We start from the raw sequence: 24595 nt of genomic DNA, 5'->3' as shown, positions 1-24595 counted from the left end.
TAAAAGTATCAATCACTGAAAAAACAAGCTCGTGTGATTCAAAAACTAATTATTCATTGAATTACAGAATAATATTTACAGTACCAAAAAGCAATACAGCCAAACAAAAATTATAATTACAAATCACAAAATCAATGAGATTAAATTTTCCATTGTACAATATATTTTTAATTTTTCTAAAAAACATATCTGTATTCTACAGTAATTTACATTGCCTCAATATGTAAAATTTCCAATGAGAACACAATATACTTTAATAAAATAATATACTGTACATTATTATTTTATATTCAATAATCACTTTTCAAGTAATTAACTACCTATACTTTTGATCAGTGTCATGTATAGATCTATATGCAAATTTATGATGTTATTATATAACTTTGAAACACATTTTATAAATTTTGATACGTTTCCCATTATTTATAAAATCTTAAAGTACTGCAATGCAAAGACTACAACATATTAGAATATTAATTAATTCCATCTTTCAAAGTCCATAAATAATTATGATTAATTTGTTTTCACATAGAATTGTTACAGTTTTGTCAGTAGCTCTTCTCATAACAAGTTTATTTAAACATTCATGAATAATATTATTGATCAGAATTACTCGTATTTTCAGGAAAATCAGATAAAATATTGATCAATATTCTTACAATATTGAATATTTATCATCATTTCCAATACCTATACAAAGCACAGAATAAAATAGTTGGTTAATAAATTGATTATCTAATCAACAATGATTTTCATATTCCGATTTTTGGAATAAGTTGAAAAAGAATGCTTTCAAATAATTTTCTTAGATTAGGCCACAAAAATGGTAAATACAAAAGTCTGGAGGATCATTTTGACTCCACTTGTAATGAAATTCAGTACATAAATAGTTTGAAAGTATATGATATTGTATACTTTCAATTTAGAATATAGTGTATGGGAATGAAAATACATAATAATGTTGAGTAGATAAATTAAGAATTTTTATAAATATGAGAATTATGATATGAAGTTAAGTAACATTTTTATTACATTAATGGGATAGGAAGAGTAAACTCATTTCATAATCATTTTTTCAGAACACAAAATGTCATCGATTCAAGAGGAAATATAAACTGTGAAAAATAACCGTGAATTTTTAAAACACACACAGCATGCTCAATATAAATTATACAAATATTTCAAGACAAAATATCACATCAAAGAGAACACAAACATTTGTTTTGTTATACAATTTCTCGATTTTTATAACATTTTCAAAAGGTGGTCAATTAATATTTTGAATATTTATATCAGTTTTGAGAAACAATAGATTTGATGAACTATTCTTCAATATTTTCTTAAATCAACTATATATTCTCTCCATAATATATTGATCTGCTTTCACAGAACATTACTTAATAAAAATACTAATATAATATTTGAAGTTGGAGAGAGAACATTCCGGAGACATTTTAAATCCTAAAATTTACCAACACATTCTTTTTTTAAATCTGATAACCAATCTCAATTTAATAAACATAATTCAAATAAACCACCATCAGTATAATACAATGGTTTTTCACAAAAGTTAGTTTTTGATGCCAAACGTCACCATAAAGTTGTTTGATGAGTTTACCCTTTTCTTAGTCGAGAGGTGTAACGTTAAATAAATTCTATTTTTATCACAACATTTAACATGCAAAAGTTTGAAGATCCACTTCAACAGACTACAGGTTTAACCAGGGGCAATTTCGATCACAATGAAGAATACATGAAGATGTAAGTGAATATTACATTTACAGCATATACGTTGAAGAACATAAAGAACAACTTGAGAGTAAAACAAGTAACACAATATAACATGCATAGTACATTAATTTAATTAACACAATTAAGATGGAGAAGGCCTATAAATCATGTCAGTAAAGGGTGAATATGATTTTTTATATTTAATGCAAGCGCGAGCTCGATCTGTAAATAGGTACATTATTAAATTCAGTTAATTTTTAAGCTAATATAAATTTGTTAGCTTAATGCCTTCTAAAGATAGGCCGCATTATTTAGATTACTTCATGGTAATACGACGTTCACATCGATTTGAATTATAGAAAGATGTCTAACAGAATCATCTTTTATTTGAAATTCATACCATATCTGGACAATAACTGTCGATTATAGTTTATACATTTGTCTTGGAACAATGTATCTTAACAGCTCAATGAATACAATTTGTTTTGTCTTAGAAATTATAAAGCCAGATTTTTCTGTACGGTAGCCTTTACTGTTTATCCACTCAAACTGAATTACCCTTTCAATGAACCACTTATTATACAGCCCTTACATTATTAAACATTTTCAGTAAAATACCTTACAAGAAATACGAATATTTCATCACAATTCTATAATATCTATTTCATTCAAGAATTGAGATCCAGTTCATAAATGTTTCATTATAATATCAACTATAAACCATTTTCTTCTCTCCATTCAATTTAACTTTATACTTTGTGTAATTACTCAATTGAATAAGATTTTTCACATGAATAATATGTTGTTATATCAATAATTAATAACATATTCAAGTATTAGATAAACATAGTCAACGATTCTCAACATCAAGTACACATCCTGGAGGTTTAGAAGAAACAAAATATATAAATAAATAAATGTACTGTGCTGTTTCTGAATAGACACAAATGTTACTTTGGAACGGGCTATAACATCTGTAATCGGTAGAACGGTGGGACTTGCATTAATTTATACGATTTACTCAAGAGAATGTCATCCATGCAAATATAGAGGGATACTTGAGATTTTTGCATAGATCTATCGAGTTCAATAATTATTTCACAGATTTAAAGTAGGCTATATATTTTGTCACATTATGTCAAGATGGCATTATTAGATCCAGACGAAAAATATTAAACCATTTCTCAAATTGTTCAACAGTATTTGCGAACAAAATGCCACAAGAGATCTTCTGTGAGAAACTGTTACTCCAAACTCCAAATCATTCATGAAAACAGAATATTTTTGTAAGTTGTTGCCAAGGTAGCTTTGTGAGAGATGGGGTTTAATTCATAGGTTCATTTCATAATGGTTCAAACGATTAACAGTTGTACAAGCTCAAAGCACAGTTTGAAATGAAAATTCAATAATATCTCAAAGTTGATTTGAATCATCAGAGCTGGAAAACTTTTCAACGGATTGAATAACTATTTTTTGAACGTTAATTCCATAGTCCTATTCAGTACAAGTGTATGACATTAGCTAGTTTTTTGCTATTAGAAAAAGCTGTAACTTGAGAAAATTTAATGAAATTAAATTGGCTACAGATTGCGACATTTCTTGAAACTCGATTTTGTCAATTATTGTTCTGATTGCAAGAGCAAACTTATGCAACAGATCTCAACCCTGCAACTTGAAGCGACTTGTCGATACTACAGATAGTGAATGTAGAAACAGCTAGTAAGTGGCGGTCAGTGCTTTCTATTACTTCATTTCCCATCAATTTCAAATAGCCAAATATCTGTCTAAATGGAAATTGATGGAAAATGACAAGCACTGGCCGCCAGTAACTTTCCGTCTCTACTGGTTCCCTGTCTATAAGCCAATTTAGAACCGTCCTGTTACAACATTTAGTATCAACAGGTATTGAACTAATAGCCTACTCATAAATTGGAATAACATTGAGCGGCCCATATAAGTGCAATATTATTGTACAATATCAGTACCTACTCATAACACAAGATTACACAACTATAGTTCATGCATACCTTAGTTGCAGCACAAAGTTTTATGGCCAATGCTATTTCGATGGAACAATATGAGCACACGTTTGCCGTTTTCATGTTGATTCTATAAAAAAGGGCTACGCTCTCTCACAAAACTATTTGACAGGCTCTCTTGATTGTGTGAAATGTGGCAGCACTGTGCTCTATAAGACTGATGCTGCGAACTAAGGTTTGCACAGACTATAGAATAAACACATTAAAGACACTGAGGCCTGATGTTATAAGCGGCTACTATATTGTAAAATAATAATATTGACTGTTTAGAGTCCGCTTCAGGGCTATAGTCAATTATCTGTTTGGTTTGAGAACTGGTGAATTAGACCCACAACACACGAATGGCCTCGCCGGTGTGGAAATGAGTGTCGACAGGAGTCGAACTCCAGCGCCGGTGGTTGTGCGGGGGCTCTACGAGCGGCAAGCCCACCTCCGGATAGGGCAGACCCACATTGGGCAGACCGACCTCGTGGAAGGAGCTCATCGACGAGAAGCCACTCTCGTCCTCGGTGAGCAAAGGCAGCGGTGGTGAGGCCGAGGACGTGCTCGACGAACATGTGGAGGTGGCACCCTTGACGACGGGCGCCCGTGAGCAGGAGGCCAGCGAGTTGGTGGAGCCGGCGCAGGCGCAGTCCACTGATTTGCGCAGTCCGCCGCACGAGCTCTGCAGCAGCGAACTGCAGCTACCAACCTAACAAAACACAAATCACAATTCAGCTTTTTTCTGCCTTTGAACAATACAAAAATTGAGTATATATTGAGATCCATGTTAAAATATAATGTCACTTGAAAAGATAGGTCAACATCATTGCCTCTGCCTTCACTTTAAACTGTCAGCATTTCATAGAAGTAACATTGATGCTACCCATTCAAACAATGCTAAAAGTCTGAAATGAATAGGAGCATTTGTTGTAGGAGCCATTTTGCTTCTTTAAAACATTCATTTACTTGTAAAGGCTTATCTTGCTTTTGTGTATGAGAATCTGGAGACACTGAGACAAGAGTCAAGAATCATTCTGAAATTTTCATGCGAATGAATTTCAGTATAGGTATGAGAGACTCTCGAAGAAAAGAAAAAAATATGAAATCATGGATCGAATAACAGAGGAATTCAGAATTAATTTAACACTTTCAATACGATAAAAGAAGATATAGTATAATATATTTGATAATACAATACCTAGCTCTGTAAGCTTTTAGCTTTTAAAAGTAATGAAAACATTTTATTCAACGTTTATGGTAGTATAGTGGATTTAAGAAGCAGATTTAGGTAGTGGATTCAAAGGAAAAACTAAATAGACAAGAAGTTTGATATTGCTGAAGGTTTGATGAGCATTTCCCATGCATAAATACGAGCAAAATCATTCAAACATGCATAGAAAATCTTGTGACTCTCAGTACCGTACCATAGAAAAGTGTCGTGCAAGTCAAAAATGGTTAATCAATTTCTTGCTAGAATAGATTACAGAAATTGTAGGTATAGGAATGTCTTATGTAGCCTATAGGAATATGTAAGTTATTGCAAGAACAAGATTAGTTAAGTCTCAAGTTAATAAAGAAGAGTTTAAGAAGAAATTAATATCAATGCTATCAAGAAAGTATAGTAGATACCAAGATTATCAAGAAGCAGTAAAAAGAAAAATTGAGTACAGTAGAAAAAAATATTAGTAGTTAGAAATGTTCACATAATACACTCATCTAAAAAGAATCATCAAACCAGAATATAATTGTACGATAATATTTATAAGGAATTGCTAGATAAAGATTCAGATTCCAAGCATTTTTATAATATACCAACAGACCCAAGCAAGGTGAGGTTCTAGAAAACAGAAGTGGAACATGAAAAATAAAACTAGACTAATGTGAATAGGCTATTATAAAAGAGAGAAATTGCGGTATTTTTAAAATCACTGGCAAACAATACAGTAGTAGTATTTCCATGAAATGTGAAGAGAAGCAAAGAAAGGGTTATCAAACTACGGTTACATTATAAGTGTCTAGGTTAGAAAATACAAAAAAAAACTGCATTATAAAAACAATCTTCAAATATACTTTATATTGTAAATAGCCTGGGTACTGATTCTTCCAAGTAAAACAAATCTAATTTCAGATACGGTACTTGAAAATATTCAATAAAAACAGTGAAGATTTAGACAAGTGGTAATAGGTAATACTTTTTCTTAACTGAAAACTAAATCACAATAAAAAGCTAAAAATAACATTCTAGATGAGAATAAATTTTGTGAGACAAAATTCTGGTGAGCTTTTTATGAGTACCGTACTAATAAAACACTATTAAAAGCGTTCGGTATGATAATAATTCTCATGTTGCAATAAACATGTAATAATGCGTTATGATAATATAAATTATAAATACCTATGCTGAATGATGCTTGTACAAACACAAATGTCAAAATGCTATTCTAGGGGTGGATATGAACAATGGTAAGAGGAGTTCTATGCATTGATTAATCAAAAATGCTTTGTTAATAATAAAGCAGACTCAAAAAAGTATTTAATTCGATACTTGCTCATTTTTTTTGCCCCTAAATTTAATTCCTAATGAGTGCTCGTTGAACAAGAACTCTGTGAATCGGATTCGACCTAAACAGAATAGATGGTAAATAGAATTATTTCAACTTTTAAGTTTAATTGAAATACAGTCAATTATTTAGACAGAAAACTATACATAATATTTTTTAATAGATCAAGATTAATCTTTAAATTGAAATATAACATTTTTATGAATATTTAAAATTATGAAGCAGTTATAAGTCATGGTAGCCTATAATGGGATAGATAATCGAATGTAGAAAAATATGTAAGGTATGATGGTATTTTACAAGAATTCTTGAGAATGTTTCAAAAAAAGGAAATTGTTTTTATTTATAGTTGATACAATTAAAAAAAACGTTATAATGATTGAAGAAAAAAACGTTATACAAATAATATGAGTCGTCAGAAAAGATTTAAATGATTAACTTCATTTAATTGCAATACAAGGGAAGTAAGAGAAGTAAATATTTCACTAGTTACTATAGTAAATTTGAAGTAATGTTTTTTTAAAATGGAAAACTATATGTTGACATGTTATATAGATAGATCTTTTTGAAGATTTATATCTGACATCACAACTGGGATACGCCACATGAACATCATTATTCTATTGAAGTTTCATCAACGCTAAGCTCAATAGTTCAATGACATTCAATGTAACTTCATTTGCAAATCGTTGAAGATAAGCTTGATTGAAGAATACAGAACCTGCAATAAAACTCCTTAAAGCCTTCACCTTAAAAGCAGAAATACAGCAGCAAATGAAACTCATCTCGAATAGAAACACATGCAAAGTAATTTATCAACGTTTATTGCTGAAAATAATTCTAGCTCCAGATAACAGAAGATTGGGATATTCAGAAAATAATACTGTACTATTATTAAAAACTGAGACATCAATTTATGTGGTAGAATTAGTTTGTGTCATAATATACCAAATTCTAGTGAGAAAAGAATCAAAAATACTCAAGTAGTTCGAGAAGGGAACAATGCCAAGTTTGTGTTCAAACTCACCAAAACACTCAGAAATGTATTTAGATTATTAATACATAATCAATTTATATATACCGTACGAGTACATTCTAAATAAAATATTTTACGTGATTCTAGGATTATTCTCAATTATTGTTTTACATATATTTTTTTAGAGTTTAATTATTGATAAAACTTGTATTTGTAATTATTAAAGCTTTTGTTTTTTGTAAGTTGACAAATTAAAAATTAGTATACTATCTGTTCTGGACCCATAAAATTGAGAAAAGTGTTCGATCATTGATGGTTAGCGATTATTTAGTGAGTGAAGTTATGGGAAAGATGTTGAATACAATATAAACACATTCAATCTAACACTCGGCACTGCATTCAATTTTGTCTGTCAGGGAGAATACTCGCACATTAGTTTCACAACTATTATCCGACAATGCATGATAAAAATAATTAATGACTGCCTAGAAAACCCGTTATTTTTGAAATTTCAAGATAAAAACGGAACAGCAATCCTTCATCATAAACTAAATAGATACCGTATGGTATAATAAATTAGGTAATAAATAAATTCCAAACTTTAAGATAATGAATCCGTGAATTAATCCTGAGCAGTAATCCTCCATTATGAAATAAAGTGAGGTCCACGTTATAATGACAGTATATGAATAACATTTGTGTTGCTATCATTCGACTTATCTTTTTCTAGCTCTGCAACGTTGCTAGATCGTTTTCTAACAATGTGGAAAAGTATAATTGATTAACAAAATATTCAATCTAGATTATGAAAATCTATTATTTTATAATTGAAAAATATAATTGATTATTCCAAACATGAATATTACATCGGAATACCATCAGTTAACCTCTATTATTATTATTATTAATCAATCGTCCATTAACCGCCCATGGAGGGGGCATGCGGATTCGTCAAAATTTAAGTCCATTATCCAACTAGTCTTATTTTATATTTTAATATTTAATATTTTATCCAACTTATCCAACTATTTTAATATTTTTTAACCTAACTTCCCAAACGTATATGCCTCTATAGAATGCAGTGACAAGGCAGAGAATCGGCAACGCTGTTCTCCAATCCTTCTCCACTGCCATTATAACGTGGACCTCACAAGGCACAAACTTAAGGCTGTGCAAAGGCTAAAAATAAATTTTCTACTGGTGATAATTTTCAAAGTTTTCCTATTTGTATATCATCAAGCTATCAAAATGAAAAAGTTTTCTCAGGAAAGCATTTTTTTCCGATCATTACTTTTTGAGCGCCTAAAGTTTAAATTTTTGGGACAGAACATTTCAAATTCGGTAAGAGATAAATCCATGAGATTCAGAGGATGAATTCTTCATGGTATTGTTGATTGAATAAAAAAAAATGGAAATATCTATTTTTGAGAAAGTTATTCAATTTACTAAATATTACCAAAAATAACTTTCAGTTGAGTTGTAAATTGAATAATTTTCTCAAAAATATATAGAAACGGCTGTAGAAATGACTCTCCCCTCTTTATTTCGGTTAACCAGGGCTCCACTGTAATAAATTCAAAAATTAAATATTATGAATGGCTGAATTGAAGCTTATTTGAGTGTATACTGACAGAAGTGCTATCACGCCGCTCGGAGCCCGAGTCGTTGAGTGTGTCAGCCATGGAGGTGGCAGGGGTGGGCTGAGGGGTGGGGGTGGGTGTGAGCCGGTGGGTGATGAGGTCTGGCTCCCTCGTGCCAAGCAGTGACTGCACAGTTCGCAACATCCTGAACGCCTCCTGAGCCAGCTTGTCTATAGGCACTTCTTCTGTCACTGAGTTTCGGGGACCACTGCTGCCTCGCCTGCAACAAATTCACCCAAAAATTGCACACTGTACTCTAAATAAAATAAGTTTATTTGATAACTCACCAATTTTGAAACGTGTGGAGTGTATCATTTTATCAAGGTGTACTACTTTATAAAGTGTACTGTACTCAGAAAATGTAAGTTTTAAAAAAATGAAATAGCCGTTTTCACATTTACCGATTGTCGGCCGACACTCTGAATTGTCTCTGAATTGGTTGATTCTCACCATCAGCTGATTCTCAATCAATTGGAGGACAATTCTGAGTGTCGTTCTGAATAAAATAAGTTTTCCCAATGCAAAGGCCGTTTCCACACTTAATGATTGTCGACCGACACACAGAATTGTCCTCTGATTGGCTAATTCTCACCAACAGTTGATTCTCATCAATTTAAGGACAATATTCTGAGTGTTGGCCGATAAATGTTGGCCTGAATAAAATAATACCCGGCTTCACTAAGCTCGGACAAGACTTTTTAGCATGTTCAAACCGGGTATGCTTTATATGAGTGCTTGCTCACATTACAAAACTTGTTCAATATATTTACCAGTGATCCCTGAGTGTAGCATAGCTGTGCGACTCCTGCATGTGCGCCATGCTGCTAGCGCGGTGCACGTACGATGGCGAGGGGGAGGGGGAAGGCGACGGTGAGGGTGAGGAAGGACGGGAGGAGCAGGTGGAGGAGGAGGTGGTGGCCACTGTGTGAACACTGCGTGAGCGCGGCACCCGACTGCAAACAAACAAACAAATTCATATTATAATACAAACTTTAAATAGATTCATCAACTATAATATATATATATATATATATATATATATATATATAATATATATATATATATATAATATATATATATATATATATATATATATAATATATATATATAGTAAAATATAATACAGAAAATGCTCAGATCATAAAAAGACAACACAAATCGCAAAAGTTATAAGTGTTAATTTAAGTGAAATGAAGTAAAAGTTATGAGTGAAATTTTGATCTCTGAGGTGTCCTTATGCGCGCCTCTCCTCTAGGAGATACTGAAATGAATCTAACGGGTGATTCTCATGGAACATAATCTCATGAACTTATATAATTGTGCGAAATCTGAATTTGAGGACAATGAAGTTGGTTGTGACGGTTGAAGATAAAAATGAAGTGTATTTCAAAATACAAGGAGCATTGTTATCAGGAGTACTTGAAATCTATGTGAGATAGAGTTCTCTACCTGATCTAAGATTGTAGAGCACAAAAATACGCCCAGAGGGATTTTTGAATTATACATCTGAATGGTAAAAATCGGAAGATATTGTTGATCAAAAACTAAAATTCATCAAAATTGATTTTTTTTCTTTAAATTTCACTCATTTTTGAAAAATCATAACTCAGTACTCATCAGAGATAGAGAGCACCGAATGATCTTATTTCATACAGATTTTTCTAATCTAAGAAAGAGGCGAGAGCAAATTTTTCTGTCCGATTACTGGATTTGACGGAAATAGCTGAAAACTGGAAAATGGACCGAAAATACGAGGTTTTTGGGCCACTCTGTCTAGCACAAGGAAATTTGTTATGGACTTCTCTCACGTATCCAAATAATATAGAAAGAAATCAGAACTACAATATATATTGCAAGCACACCCCCTTTTTTATGTCTATATTGACTGGACTAAGTCAACTGATAGCTGAACCTAGAACTAACACCTAACATTATGGCGTTGCCAGCTCGTTAGCATCCTATTAGAGATGAATGTGATAAAACGATAGAGTAGGAGTAACGTATTGATATCATGCATACCAGCGACCACATAATGCAAATTTGTACTGTGGAAATGATTGAAAATGTCTATTGATTTAGAATCTGAGCAAAAACATTTTGAAAACTGATCGAATAAAGTAATGTAATCTAGGTTCAATATCTGAATTTTTGGTTTTGTGTACGGTAGTATAATAAGAATACTATAATAAAATTTAATTGAAGTATAATAATAATAATCGGATTATGAATTAAATTAAACTAAAATTTGCTCATAAACTTTGCTTATAAAAACAGAATTCATCAACAAATAAGTTGTTCACATAACTCCTTTGATCGCCTACTCTAGTGAGTAGTCATCGCTTAATTATAGTATTCATGCTTCATGAAACATAATTTTCTTCAAGTTGTTATTCATTTATGGAAGGAGAAATCGCATTCTACAAGAACCTCCTCTAGTCCATCCATATACAGACTAGTTTCTAAATGAGGATTATTATTTATTTATTATTCTACAATTGTATAATATAATATTTCGTATTGTTTGTAGAATGCTTTCTAGTGATAAAAATATTCCATAAATTATTAAAATGTGATGAAATTCAATCAGACATCCTTTATTTTCAGTTGCACATAATAAATTGATAATTTCTCACCTGGACTTCGCTTTTGAGTTGCAGGGTTTCACACCATTCGCTTGATCCAAATTCTTATGAACCCGTTCCAAAAACCTTGACACCTGCTCAAGAACGGCACGGTACATTTGTCTGCTAGATTCCGCCTGAAATTTCAACGAATTTGATTAGAATACAATCCAATTTTATATCAAACCATCAAACTAGGGTACAGACAAAACTAGTCAAATCCATTTATTCTAAATTCAATGATTCTAATAATTAGTCATAAAATAAAATCAATACATTCTGTCGTGTTCTGTTTAATACTTGAATAATGGTCCATCTAGTACTTCAATTTCCATTCAGATTATCAGAGAGTATAGAATACTCTCTGCATATACCATATACAATACTATGAAATCCATGAAACATCAAGGAATGCACTGGCTTTTAATGGACGCTATTGTCAACAAATCGTCCACTATTACAACAGAAACATCATAACCCAGTGATCTGTACACAATAGCGAATCACTATTGTTTATTTGCTCACAACAATGGCGGCATGGTCGACTGACTGCCGACAATAGCAGATCTATAGTAAAATTCACTTGAAGTATAATAATAATAATCGGATTATGAATTAAATTAAACTAAAATTTGCTCATAAACTTTGCTTATAAAAACAGAATTCATCAACAAATAAGTTGTTCACATAACTCCTTTGATCGCCTACTCTAGTGAGTAGTCATCGCTGAATTATAGTATTCATGCTTCATGAAACATAATTTTCTTCAAGTTGTTATTCATTTATGCAAGGAGAAGTCGCATTCTACAAGAACCTCCTCTAGTCCATCCATATACAGACTAGTTTCTAAATGAGGATTATTATTTATTTATTATTCTACAATTGTATAATATAATATTTCGTATTGTTTGTAGAATGCTTTCTAGTGATAAAAATATTCCATATTATTAAAATGTGATGAAATTCAATCAGACATCCTTTATTTTCAGTTGCACATAATAAATTGATAATTTCTCACCTGGACTTCGCTTTTGAGTTGCAGGGTTTCACACCATTCGCTTGATCCAAATTCTTATGAACCCGTTCCAAAAACCTTGACACCTGCTCAAGAACGGCACGGTACATTTGTCTGCTAGATTCCGCCTGAAATTTCAACGAATTTGATTAGAATACAATCCAATTTTATATCAAACCATCAAACTAGGGTACAGACAAAACTAGTCAAATCCATTTATTCTAAATTCAATGATTCTAATAATTAGTCATAAAATAAAATCAATACATTCTGTCGTGTTCTGTTTAATACTTGAATAATGGTCCATCTAGTACTTCAATTTCCATTCAGATTATCAGAGAGTATAGAATACTCTCTGCATATACCATATACAATACTATGAAATCCATGAAACATCAAGGAATGCACTGGCTTTTAATGGACGCTATTGTCAACAAATCGTCCACTATTACAACAGAAACATCATAACCCAGTGATCTGTACACAATAGCGAATCACTATTGTTTATTTGCTCACAACAATGGCGGCATGGTCGACTGACTGCCGACAATAGCAGATCTATAGTAAAATTCACTTTAAACTATCAGCATTGGTTGAATGGGAAGCATTGACAAAGACCGCTGCCAGTGTAAAGTGAACAGACCTGCATAATGTGCAGTTTCCTCCAGGTTCACTTTCAGTTTGTCCTCTATTTTGATTGTTGGTTACGCTCAATTCGCCGCAGTCGGCTCGGCGATCACATCTGATCTCCGATCAATTCTCTTGACCGCATTTGACCAGACCACAAATTTGGTCGAATTCGGCCGAACGAAACTTTGGAGCCGTTCAAGGAGAAGAGAAATTTCTGTAAAATCTGAGCCAAAAATGACTTTTCCTCAATTCACGTTTTAAAGTTCTTTAGTATGCAATAAAGTTAGTTTATTAACCTTATTCTGTAAGGTTTGGACAATTATTTAGAGAATTTGCACTTTTAACCATGTTCACAATTAATATTATTGATGTTGTAGTTATTTCTAGAGTAGTTATTTCTTGTTGTAGTTGTTTCTGAGAGTGAAAAAAATATGGGAAAGTGAATGAGTGAGATTGAGAAAGAAGGAGTGAGAGAAGGCGGAGGCGAAAGATATACAGGAGTACGAAAATGATAGAGAGTGGTTTCAGGAGCAGAGAGAAATTCAATAATAGTCTACAATAAGAGTTTTTACCTAATTCTTCAATGGCCCCCTCCTCCCTGTTCAAATAATAGAATGCATTTTCTGCAAGCACTGTTCAAATGATACAATGTTGCGTAAAAACTTATACTTTATTTTATTTCTCACAAATATTGCATTATCTAATGTGCAAAATATATAAGCTACCATGAATTTAGATCTCCAACACATTTTTTAGAAGCATTCTAATAAGAGTGTTGCAACAAAAATATCAATAAAAAATAACTTCTCCCAGATTTTACTGCTTCATTTTTACTATAATATTTTGATAATGTAATATTTAAAATAATGCAATAGCAAAATGAAGTAGATATTATAATATGACTGCTTTATTATTATGCAATTCTATTTCAGTAGGCCAGTAAAAAAGAAGAGTGAGAAAGCATCATAACGATGTGAGCATCCTTACTACTGACGTTCACTTGAAACTTCAAGCTGTCAGCATGATTATAATTAACATGACAGCTTCCCATTCGACCAATGCTGACTGAGGTGAATACATGCAAAACAAGAGTTCTTGCTTGTCAAGAGAATAGTGTTCCGTTCCATAGTTTAATTTAATTTATTTGTGAGATAGTATTCAGTCAAACTGAGTTGAAATTTTGAGAAAAATAATAGTAAGGAGAGAATGAAAGTGAAAGTTTAATTATTATATTCCATGAATGCCTTCAGTAAAAGGAAGTTGTTTCTCGTTATTTTTTCGTAGCAACATCTCTGACTATATACTATCTTGTACTAGCCATCAATAGTAGGCTACTTATTTTCTAGAATCGCTCTTTTAAGATAATACACTTTTTTATATAATGTACAATGATTTTTCATGCTTTGAATGATGACATGAGACAAGAGATATTTGAATCTTCAAGGGCCGTTTGCACAGTGCCAGTTTAAACGAATTCTCAGTTTAAACTGGATTGAATAAGTTTGCTCTAATACGGTTCATTTTGAGATTGAACCACCAGCTGATTCAATTGAGTTTAAACTTTCGCTGTGTGAACAGTCCCAATAGTAACGTAATAATCCTTATAATCTAGCCTATTTGATGTTTTACTGGATATTAAATATAGTTTGTGTAATGTATAGTGCTTATCAAATTAATTTACATGTTAACTATTGTATTTTAATATCACTTTAAAGCTTTAAAGTGAAAAAACACTCACATTCTTTGGTGTGGCGACGACCGTTTCGTGCTGGTTTGCACATTCTCAAGCCAAACAGAAACTAAAGTATTTAAAGTTATGAGGGTGAGTATTTGGTCAGAGTGGGGGTGGAGGGGAGTTTGAAATTTCAACATTAGATTCAAAGAGCACACAAGAGCCATTACCCACCCTTCCTCCCATTCCACCTTTGCAGAACACATTATCTCCACTGACCACACACACCCTGAAATAGACAATAACCTTGAAATACTCCACTATTCCAACAAAAACAGAAAATTAGATGTACTGGAACAGTTTGAAATATACAAATACACCAAACAACAGCCAAACAATATTCTCAATGATCAAATCAACTTTTCTGTTCGACAAACTCATTTAAATCCACCTCCATCAACCGCCAAAACTCCCCTCCACCCGCACTCTGACCAAATACTCACCCTCATAACCTTAAATACTTTAGTTTCTGTCGGGCTTGAGAATGTGCAATACCAGCACGAAACGGTCGTCGCCACACCAAAGAATGTGAGTGTTTTTTTCACTTTAAAGTTATATTAAAATACAACAGTTATAATAATAGTGAAAACAAGATGGATAACCAGCAAAGTTATTTACATGGGTTCAATAAACTTTTCACAGCGACCTTACTATGAAAATTCAGAAGATAATCAGATTTGGGCTAAGCCTGCTCCTTTCTAAAGGTTCGAAAAGTACGGGCACACAATAGATACAGAATGGAAACTAGCAATGAACCGCCTAACATGATTTTTAAGGTGCGCGTATATCTGTACGCACCTTTACATGATACAAATACTAGACACGTCACGTGACCTTAGGAGGTTCCAATCCTTGTCTTTTGATCGGCTCGCGGCAGTGAACGAGATCAATTGGTCCGTATCAGTAAAGTGATCCGAATCTCCCATCAATACTATTACAATTCGGAACTTCCTAACAAGATGGCGGATTTTTGTGCCAGGGTACTAGCCAAGTTTCCATACTGTATGTTTTCTGTGGTACGGGCAGGTCACGGTTTAGATTTCAGTTTCGTTTGATGCTACTAATCAGCTGGCAAACATAGAAATATTTGGATGTCATCGCGCTGAACCGCGATCGAGACTCAACCGTCTGGTTCACTCCCATACTTTAAAATTTGTTTGAATTAGCTGTGCACACATTTATGCGCTACGAACACGCGCATTTAACTTTTCATCAGCTGATACCTAATGCTATGTTTATTGTACCTATATCTTACTGTTTCTGTACAAGAAGATATAATTAGCATAGTAGCAGCTGAAAAAAACATAATGCGCGTGTTCGTGGCGCATAAGTCTGTACGCAGCTTAACTCAATCCTACACATGTAGGGTCGATCGCGACCTGAAAACTGGAAACTAAACATTGATTGACCTGACCGTTCTGTTCATACTCCAACTATATTTATATTATCCAACTATTATACTCCGACCAAATTATCACTTTTCTTAATAGCATAGTTTCTCATATGTTAATTGTTATAGCTGACCTGTTTGAGCTGCCATTGCAGTGTGTCGACTTGTGACTGCAAGTAGGATATGTCAATGGATGTAGTCGGTGAGTGCGCGGGCGAAGGCCTCTTATCCACATGCTGCAGTCTTCTGTTCTCTTCCATCAGGCTTTGGCATTCCTGAATCACACACAAATAAACATATTAGTTCGAAAAAGACAAGACAATGTACAATTCCGTCCAGAACGACATCCTTCAGAGCCGTTATAATAAAAACACAATTAAATTTGGTACAACCACAAATTTATTAAACAATAATAATTGTAAATGTAATACCTACTTCAATTGCTACACCAATATTTAAAATCACCAGTGCTCTGGTAACTGAGAAATTTCAAACATGCAATTTCGAGCTCAAGAATACTAGTTAGTATCCTATCCTATACTATTAAACGAGCAATATTTCTGTTTATATGTTTTTATGTTTATATTTATATCTGTATGTGACCGGATCTCGAAAACGGCTCTAACGATTCTCACGAAATTTGGAACAAAGTAGGTTCATGATATGGAAATTCGATTGCACTAGGTCTCAACCCTGGGATAACTCGCTGAAGGACATTAAAAGGATAAATACGTCCTTGAGAAAACAGCTGGAAATTTTGTAAGCGTGTGCATGTGTGGGTTATTTCCTCAGCTGATCTCACGAGAAGAATAATTTAGCAGGAAAAAACATTTTTTGTTTATTTCTCTTTTTTTTAGAAAACATGTTTACTTCAGAAAGTCCAAAATAGTAACTAGATGCTGTTAGTGTAGAATAGTACATTAATAAATACTGTAGCAAACAGTATACATTCTAAATCGAATTCATAGTATAATCTATTTGTAATTGATGGTGTGTTTGTTTTTTGAAGTGTGAATAAATTATACCGTTTCTGTAAAAATACAGATATAGTCAGCTGATTAAAAGTGAATTGCTCATGTTCGCGGCGCGTATATCTGTACGCACCTTTACATGATACAAATACTAGACACGTCACGTGACCTTAGGAGGTTCCAATCCTGGTCTTTTGATCGGCTCGCGGCAGTGAACGAGATCAATTGGTCCGTATCAGTAAAGTGATCCGAATCTCCCATCAATACTATTACAATTCGGAACTTCCTAACAAGATGGCGGATTTTTGTGCCAGGGTACTAGCCAAGTTTCCATACTGTATGTATACTGTGGTACGGGCAGGTCACGGTTTAGATTTCAGTTTCGTTTGATGCTACTAATCAGCTGGCAAACATAGAAATATTTGGATGTCATCGCGCTGAACCGCGATCGAGACTCAACCGTCTGGTTCACTCCCATACTTTAAAATTTGTTTGAATTAGCTGTGCACACACTTATGCGCTACGAACACGCGCATTTAACTTTTCATCAGCTGATACCTAATGCTATGTTTATTGTACCTATATCTTACTGTTTCTGTACAAAAAGATATAATAAGCATAGTAGCAGCTGAAAAAAACAAAATGCGCGTGTTCGTGGCGCATAAGTCTGTACGCAGCTTAACTCAATCCTACTACACATGTAGGGTCGATCGCGACCTGAAAACTGGAAGCTAAACATTGATTGACCTGACCGTTCTGTTCATACTCCAACTATATTTATATTATCCAACTATTATACTCCGACCAAATTATCACTTTTCTTAATAGCATAGTTTCGCATATGTTAATTGTTATAGCTGACCTGTTTGAGCTGCCATTGCAGTGTGTCGACTTGTGACTGCAAGTAGGATATGTCAATGGATGTAGTCGGTGAGTGCGCGGGCGAAGGCCTCTTATCCACATGCTGCAGTCTTCTGTTCTCTTCCATCAGGCTTTGGCATTCCTGAATCACACACAAATAAACATATTATTAGTTCGAAAAAGACAAGACAATGTACAATTCCGTCCAGAACGACATCCTTCAGAGCCGTTATAATATAAACACAATTAAATTTGGTACAACCACAAATTTATTAAACAATAATAATTGTAATACCTACTTCAATTGCTACACCAGTATTTGAAATCACCAGTGCTCTGGTAACTAAGAAATTTAAAATTTCAAACATGCAATTTCGAGCTCCAGAATACTAGTAGGTTGGGGAGGGAGGTATGGATGATTTTGAAATAAGAGTTTCACACTAATTTTTAAACGAAACTCAAAATTTATTCTTTTACTGTGTACCTTGGATGTTGGCATTATAAAAATTGAAGAGGTAAAAATTTAAACAATGGTTATGTGCAAAAAACATTTGTTATATGCTTTCCGTTTTTGTCCATATACTCCTGTAGACTTTGTGAGAAGTTGTCCATACTCCTCCGAAGCATTGCACGTGGTACCGCTCGAATTTATTGTGTTATTGTTCCAATCATGGCTTCAAGGGTTCGTGATTTGTTTATGTATACACGTGCTTTTAGGTAGCCCCATAAAAATAGTCACAAGTTGACAGGTCCGGTGACCGAGGACGCCACTCCACATCCCATGCAACAAAATGAGGCGTTCAGGGAAGGTATGCCTTAGAAATTCCATAGCTGCTCTCGATGTATGACATGTCACCCCATCTTGTTGAAACCATACAGTATTAAAGTTGATACATCGTCTTCTCAATTGTGGCAGAAAAATTCACGCTGCATCGTTCGGTATTGACAGTGACCGTTCGACCGTTTTCTCGAAAAAAGTAAGGGCCAATAATTAGTTCTATGGGGCTACCTGGAAGCACGTGTATACATAAACAAACCACGAACCCTTGAAGTGAAACAATAACACAAGAAATTCGAGCGGTACCACGTGCAATGCTTCAGAGGAGTATGGACAACTTCTCACAACGTCTACAGTAGTGTATGGACAAAGACGGACAGCATTCAACAGATGTTATTTTTCGTACATAATCAATGTTTTAATTTCTACCTCTTCATTTTTCATAATGGCAACATCCAATGTACACACTAAAAAAAATTTTCAGTTTCGTTAAAAAATGAGTGTATAACTGTTATTTCAAATCATCCATACCTCCCTGCCCAACCCTGTACAAGTAGTGAATGAGGTAGTTGTTTTACCTAACAAGGTAAGAGTCTACCTGCCATTGGTTAGGACAAGACACGCCCACAGTAATCGATTAATTCAATATTGTTGTCATGACGACAGCCAATAGGACAAGAGAAGGAGACATTCAAACCAATACGAGTTATCAAGTGGGAGAACAGCAATTTTGTTGAATTGACAGCCAATGGGAGAACAGCTGCAATCATAAGCTGGAAGCTTATTACACTTTTGGAAAGATTCCCATGAATGGTTCGAAAACGAGACAATTAAAAATGTGTCGAAATGGTTTACTTTTGCACTTTATGTAAAATGAGTTATTTAAGTTTTAGTTATTTATCATTATGTATTTAAAAATCTTGTAGCATATCAATTAGTGCAAAAACAGCCTGACAGTCCACAATGCAGAAAAGTGCAATTAAAATAGAGTACTGGATCAATTACCATCCCTCATGTAATTTAATTGATGGTCCACGGAGATTTATTTATTCAGTGGATTGATAGGGGTCGAGAGTATGTTTCCCGCCTTTCGTTCCTTGCTACTAGTCCATTTTCCATGAAAATTTTCGGATTATTCGGCTCTGTGGCTCCCGCTCCCTGGTGGAAGTCAACCGTTATTAACTCGATTCATTCCATGTCATTTGATGATTAGTTTATTATCTTGCCTTGTGTTGTTGGCTGCAGTATTTAGCTGCTCCAGCTAGTTAGACTAGTTCCCAACTGCATACCAATCAAATCACAGAGTAATATATAGAAAATAATTTATCTATCAAATCACAGATATATGGAATAATAATATGTTGGAACTATCTGTGATATATTTATCTGTGATGAATTATTTTATATTCAGTTTACTTTGTGGTTAAGTGGTAGAGTGGACATTACTGTCCAAACTTCGTCACGTTATCAGATAGAAAAGTAATTCTTTTCTATTCTATATTTTTATCTTAATCGAATATCAAATCATATTTCAACAAGAATATTATTAATTGTACTTATTCTGATTTCAATAATAAGAATTATCTAGCATTTTTTTGTATTTTGTTATTATTTTGTAATAGAATGAACCAGGGTATCACCAATATTTAATATTAATTGAAATCGGTGATTTTGAGTTGACCCCAACTAGAAGGTTAGGCACCGATATCCTAGCGAATTCATTCTATAATTCAAATGAATTGTGGTTTTTCCTTTTAAAAACAATAATTGAGCCTTCATATTGTGAATGAATGAATGATTTTCCATGGTTACTCAATACGTGTTGAATGAAGCTGCATCTTCACTTGAAAATGGTATCATAGTCGAAACGTGGCGTGTCTTGAAGGAAGAAAGAACTAGAAAGGTGATAATTTATTCATAAAAATTATTGAATTTAAGATCTTCGTTTTCATTGGAACAGTCCACATTCTTTCATTTTTGAAAAATGAACTAAATTGAACTACATTATTCTCATGATGAGTAACAAAAAGGCATTTCAAGGTAATTTGTTGAAATACAATGTTCCCCATCATCAATCAATCTTCCAGGCCAGAGCTTTTCACACAGAAAAATCCACCTGCATATTCAGCAGAAGAATAAATTCTGAATTATGTCAAGGCAATGGATTCAAACCGACAATGGAGCCGCATTTTTAACGCTATAAATATCTTCTGGTACTTCAAATAGCGTGACTGGAAGGCTGGAGGAATCATATTTCAACTAATCTGATATTAATAGTAGACTTCTATAGTATTCGCGAGACTTCCATAGAATTGTCAGTTTTCTGCTACAATTTAGAATTTATTGTGAACGCCGAAAGTTTTGATTTATGGTTTGTAATAATCTAGCACTCAAATCGTGAAAATTGATATAATAAGGAGTTATTTTTAATTCATTACTTTTGCTGATTGTTCTTGGACTTCCTTTTTGAAAAATAAAATAAAAAATTATAATTTATTACTAACAATAATATTTTATATTAATACTCTAATATTAATAACTGTAATAGTTTATTACTGGTATATTCATATATTGTGCATTGTTGCAACCAGTCTATTTGTATTGGAACTTTTGGCGAATAAATTTGATCTGATTTGATTTTTAGAAATATTCAGTTGTGAAAGTACGATTTCAGGAGTTTCTATCCAGGCGGACAATACAACTACAACAACAACATGAAACAGGACAAAACTGAAGAGATGTGGTTTCTAAAAAATGGTTGACTTTGTTGTAACTAAATAGAGTGTTTCCATTGAAGGTGATGGCTGAGATGGTTGATATTATATAGCAACATATTTCATACGAAATATATCATTTAACTCAAGACGAATATGGGAGCTATTAGTGACGTTCAATTTCAACTGTCAGCATTATTTCAATAAGAATCATCGAAGATATCTATAAGGAATGCTGACAGTATATGGTGAATCTCTCACCATTTATATTTTATGCTGTTCAAGGGAAGTTTTGTATTGAAGTACACCAACACTGTCAAATTTGACATTCTCTACTTGTAATGTTTTTATTTTTTCGAACTACATCTGTCATAATATCCTTGATGACTCCATTTACGCTAAATCAGACTATGAAGACAATACTCCTACTCAACTTTGAGACGTCGAACAACAATACGTATTTTCCAGTTAGATGAAAAGAATTTGTTACAAGCAGGCAGGCAAGCGTTACAAAACCTACTAAAGAAAATACAGAGGATGAAACAAAAAAATGTAAAACTAATAAGACAATCATCAACACAAAAATCTTGTCATCACAGCCTTCTTGTTTTTTAATTTTCTTCTACTTTTTCTTGTGGACTCCTATTTTTCTTCTTTTATAACACTTCATGTTCATGTCATACTTCTTCTAGTTATTCTTCCGCTTTTCCTACGATCTCTCAATCATCGTCACCATTTCCCCAATCTGAAAGTTTACATATTCTTTTTATTCTTCCCCGTTTTCTCCTAACTCCCATTCTTCAATTTCTTCTCTCTCTACATCTATATCCACATACACCTCATTAGCTTTCATGATCCAAACTCACCATATACTTATTTTCAATTCTCTTTACAATTTCATTCTATTTCCTCATTTTTCTTATTCTGAATCATATTTTCCTTCTCTTTTTTCAAACATATCTTCCCACTCCTCTTTTTTCGTTCACTTTTCGGTTACTTTCCATCTCATCGTTCTTCTTTTCATCTTCCTCAAATTCATTCTCGATATTATTCGTCATTATTCACCTCCTTCATCGTCTATTTCTATATCCCATACTCCTTCTCTTTTCTATATTTTCAATTCCTCTTCAACTTTTCTCTTTCTCGTAATTTTCCTTCATCATTACCTTCGATTTCCATCTTCTCCTCTTCCACAACTCCACAAATCCCTCTATCTCCATCTCCTCCTTCCCCCTTCCCACCGCAATTTGTGATCTGCAATCTTTACTTTACTATAATATCTTCTTCTTCTTCTTCTTCTTCTTCCTCTTCCTCTTTTTTATATTCTTCTCCTCGTCTTCCATCTCAATTTCCTCCACCACCTCATCTACTTCCAGTATCCGAGTCCTTTCCCTCTTTTCCTTGAACATGATGCTTCACATTCTTCTTCAAGTCCTTGTCTCCTTTACTTCTTTTCTATCTCGATCTCCAACATCATTTTGTTGCGACCTATGAACCCAGAGTGTCCCGGCCATGAAATCACCCCACCACCACCATCATCATCATCATCATCATCACGACGACAATCTTTTGGTGACATCTTTTGCAGGCCGACTGTGCACATTGCATTGTCTTCCAGCTTCCTGTCGGTTGGTTTTTCTCCGCCGGTTTTCCTTCTATTTTCCACCAGCAGTTTTCCTTTGTCTCCAACTGCGCGACAGGAGTTCCAGTTGGCCTCACACACGCGCATACGCCGTAAGCCGGATGCACATGATCTTGCACTCTTTTTGTTCGAAAATAATAATAAGTGCCACCATATTTCTAGCAAAAAGCAAAAAGTAAGCTTCAAATTCGACTGACATGAACTATAGTGAAACTATATTCAAATTGTCACCATTGATCAAGGAAGAAGCGTTGGTTTTACATTTTTTTTAGGAATGCTGCCAGTTCCAAGTGGATCTAACTTTAGAACAATAATAATTATGATATCCGTTCCGGATCTGAAATGCTTTTGCAAAGAATTCTATATTGTTTTTCATTGGAATAGGTTCTCCTATACATCGAAATTCAGCGGCCAATCAAATTAAGCGCGTAATAAAAATTTATTGTTTCGATTAAAAAAAAAAACTGGAGCAGTTAGTGTATCCTTTATGATCATAAAAGGAGTTCCTCACAGATAATTTGGCAATCTCTTTTTTTATAAAAACTATCACTTCTTGGAAACAATTAGGGCTTCCGTTGAATTAACGTTCACCGTAAGCACAACGTCCTTGTGGAGAATTGCTAAGGTTCATGAAATGAGAGGAGTTCCGAACTCGGCTCATTTGACAAATCATTCTTTTCTAAAATATAATTTCAAGATACTGAGCAAATCTTTAACCGAGTATATATTATTGTCCGTACCGTAGTTAATTTCACACAGATTAAAAGAGACATTTTGTGAACATATTGAAATTTTGTACGATAACTTCTGATACCATCAAAATGATAACCATCTAAATGTAAAGAGTCCTGCAAGTAAGATTTCAGAGACATCGCTGATCCATTGAACTCTGAACTAGTACCTAATCGTCGTACTATAGAGTTAATACAAGAAGTTTCAAATACACTATGTTTCGGAATGGGAGCTTCAGTGTAAAGAGGAATAGTCTGCTTTTGTAGCTTGTACCAAACTTCGATCACGATTTCGATAACTATGAAACAAAGAGTTCCTGAAGTGAAGTCGGTTCTTGGTTGGTTTTAATATATATAGGGTCTATCACAATCCAGGTAAAAACTTACCCTGCGGTATTTGTTTTTTTGTAAATTATTAATGACCTTTAAACTCAAGTTCCAAGGACAAATTTCCGCCATGCAAGGTATGCAGTCAACTCTACAACCATGTTAACATCATTGGGCGTTAAAAACATAAAACAATATCTAACCGTACAAACATATATCACCAATTTTCTAACACTATACCTGGCATGAGGTGC

General features: G+C 33.6%; 1 protein-coding gene across 1 annotated transcript; it reads right to left on the bottom strand.

The window, feature by feature from the left end:
• Window positions 1-575: 575 nt before the first annotated feature.
• LOC111043697 lies at window positions 576-16612 on the bottom strand. Its single transcript, XM_039431042.1, has 5 exons — window positions 16452-16612; window positions 12569-12693; window positions 9700-9882; window positions 8921-9149; window positions 576-4461 (listed from the first exon to the last, which is right to left on the bottom strand). The coding sequence occupies exons 1-5, from the start codon at window positions 16575-16577 to the stop codon at window positions 4093-4095; spliced, it is 1032 nt and encodes a 343-aa protein (XP_039286976.1). The 5' UTR covers window positions 16578-16612; the 3' UTR covers window positions 576-4092.
• Window positions 16613-24595: the final 7983 nt, after the last annotated feature.

This window comes from Nilaparvata lugens, chromosome 6 (assembly GCF_014356525.2).
Source record: "Nilaparvata lugens isolate BPH chromosome 6, ASM1435652v1, whole genome shotgun sequence".
NCBI lineage: Eukaryota > Metazoa > Arthropoda > Insecta > Hemiptera > Delphacidae > Nilaparvata > Nilaparvata lugens.
This window is presented reverse-complemented; position numbering and strand designations above follow the sequence as displayed.

Bases quoted from the DNA above. Each gene is read 5' to 3' on its own strand.
- LOC111043697 (XM_039431042.1), bottom strand. From the start codon at position 16,577: ATGGAAGAGAACAGAAGACTGCAGCATGTGGATAAGAGGCCTTCGCCC. The intron at 12,694-16,451 runs GTCAGCTATAAC...TTGAAATTTCAG, and splicing joins TGCAATGGCAGCTCAAACAG to GCGGAATCTAGCAGACAAAT. The intron at 4,462-8,920 runs GTCAGTATACAC...GTGTTTTGTTAG, and splicing joins AGCGGCGTGATAGCACTTCT to GTTGGTAGCTGCAGTTCGCT.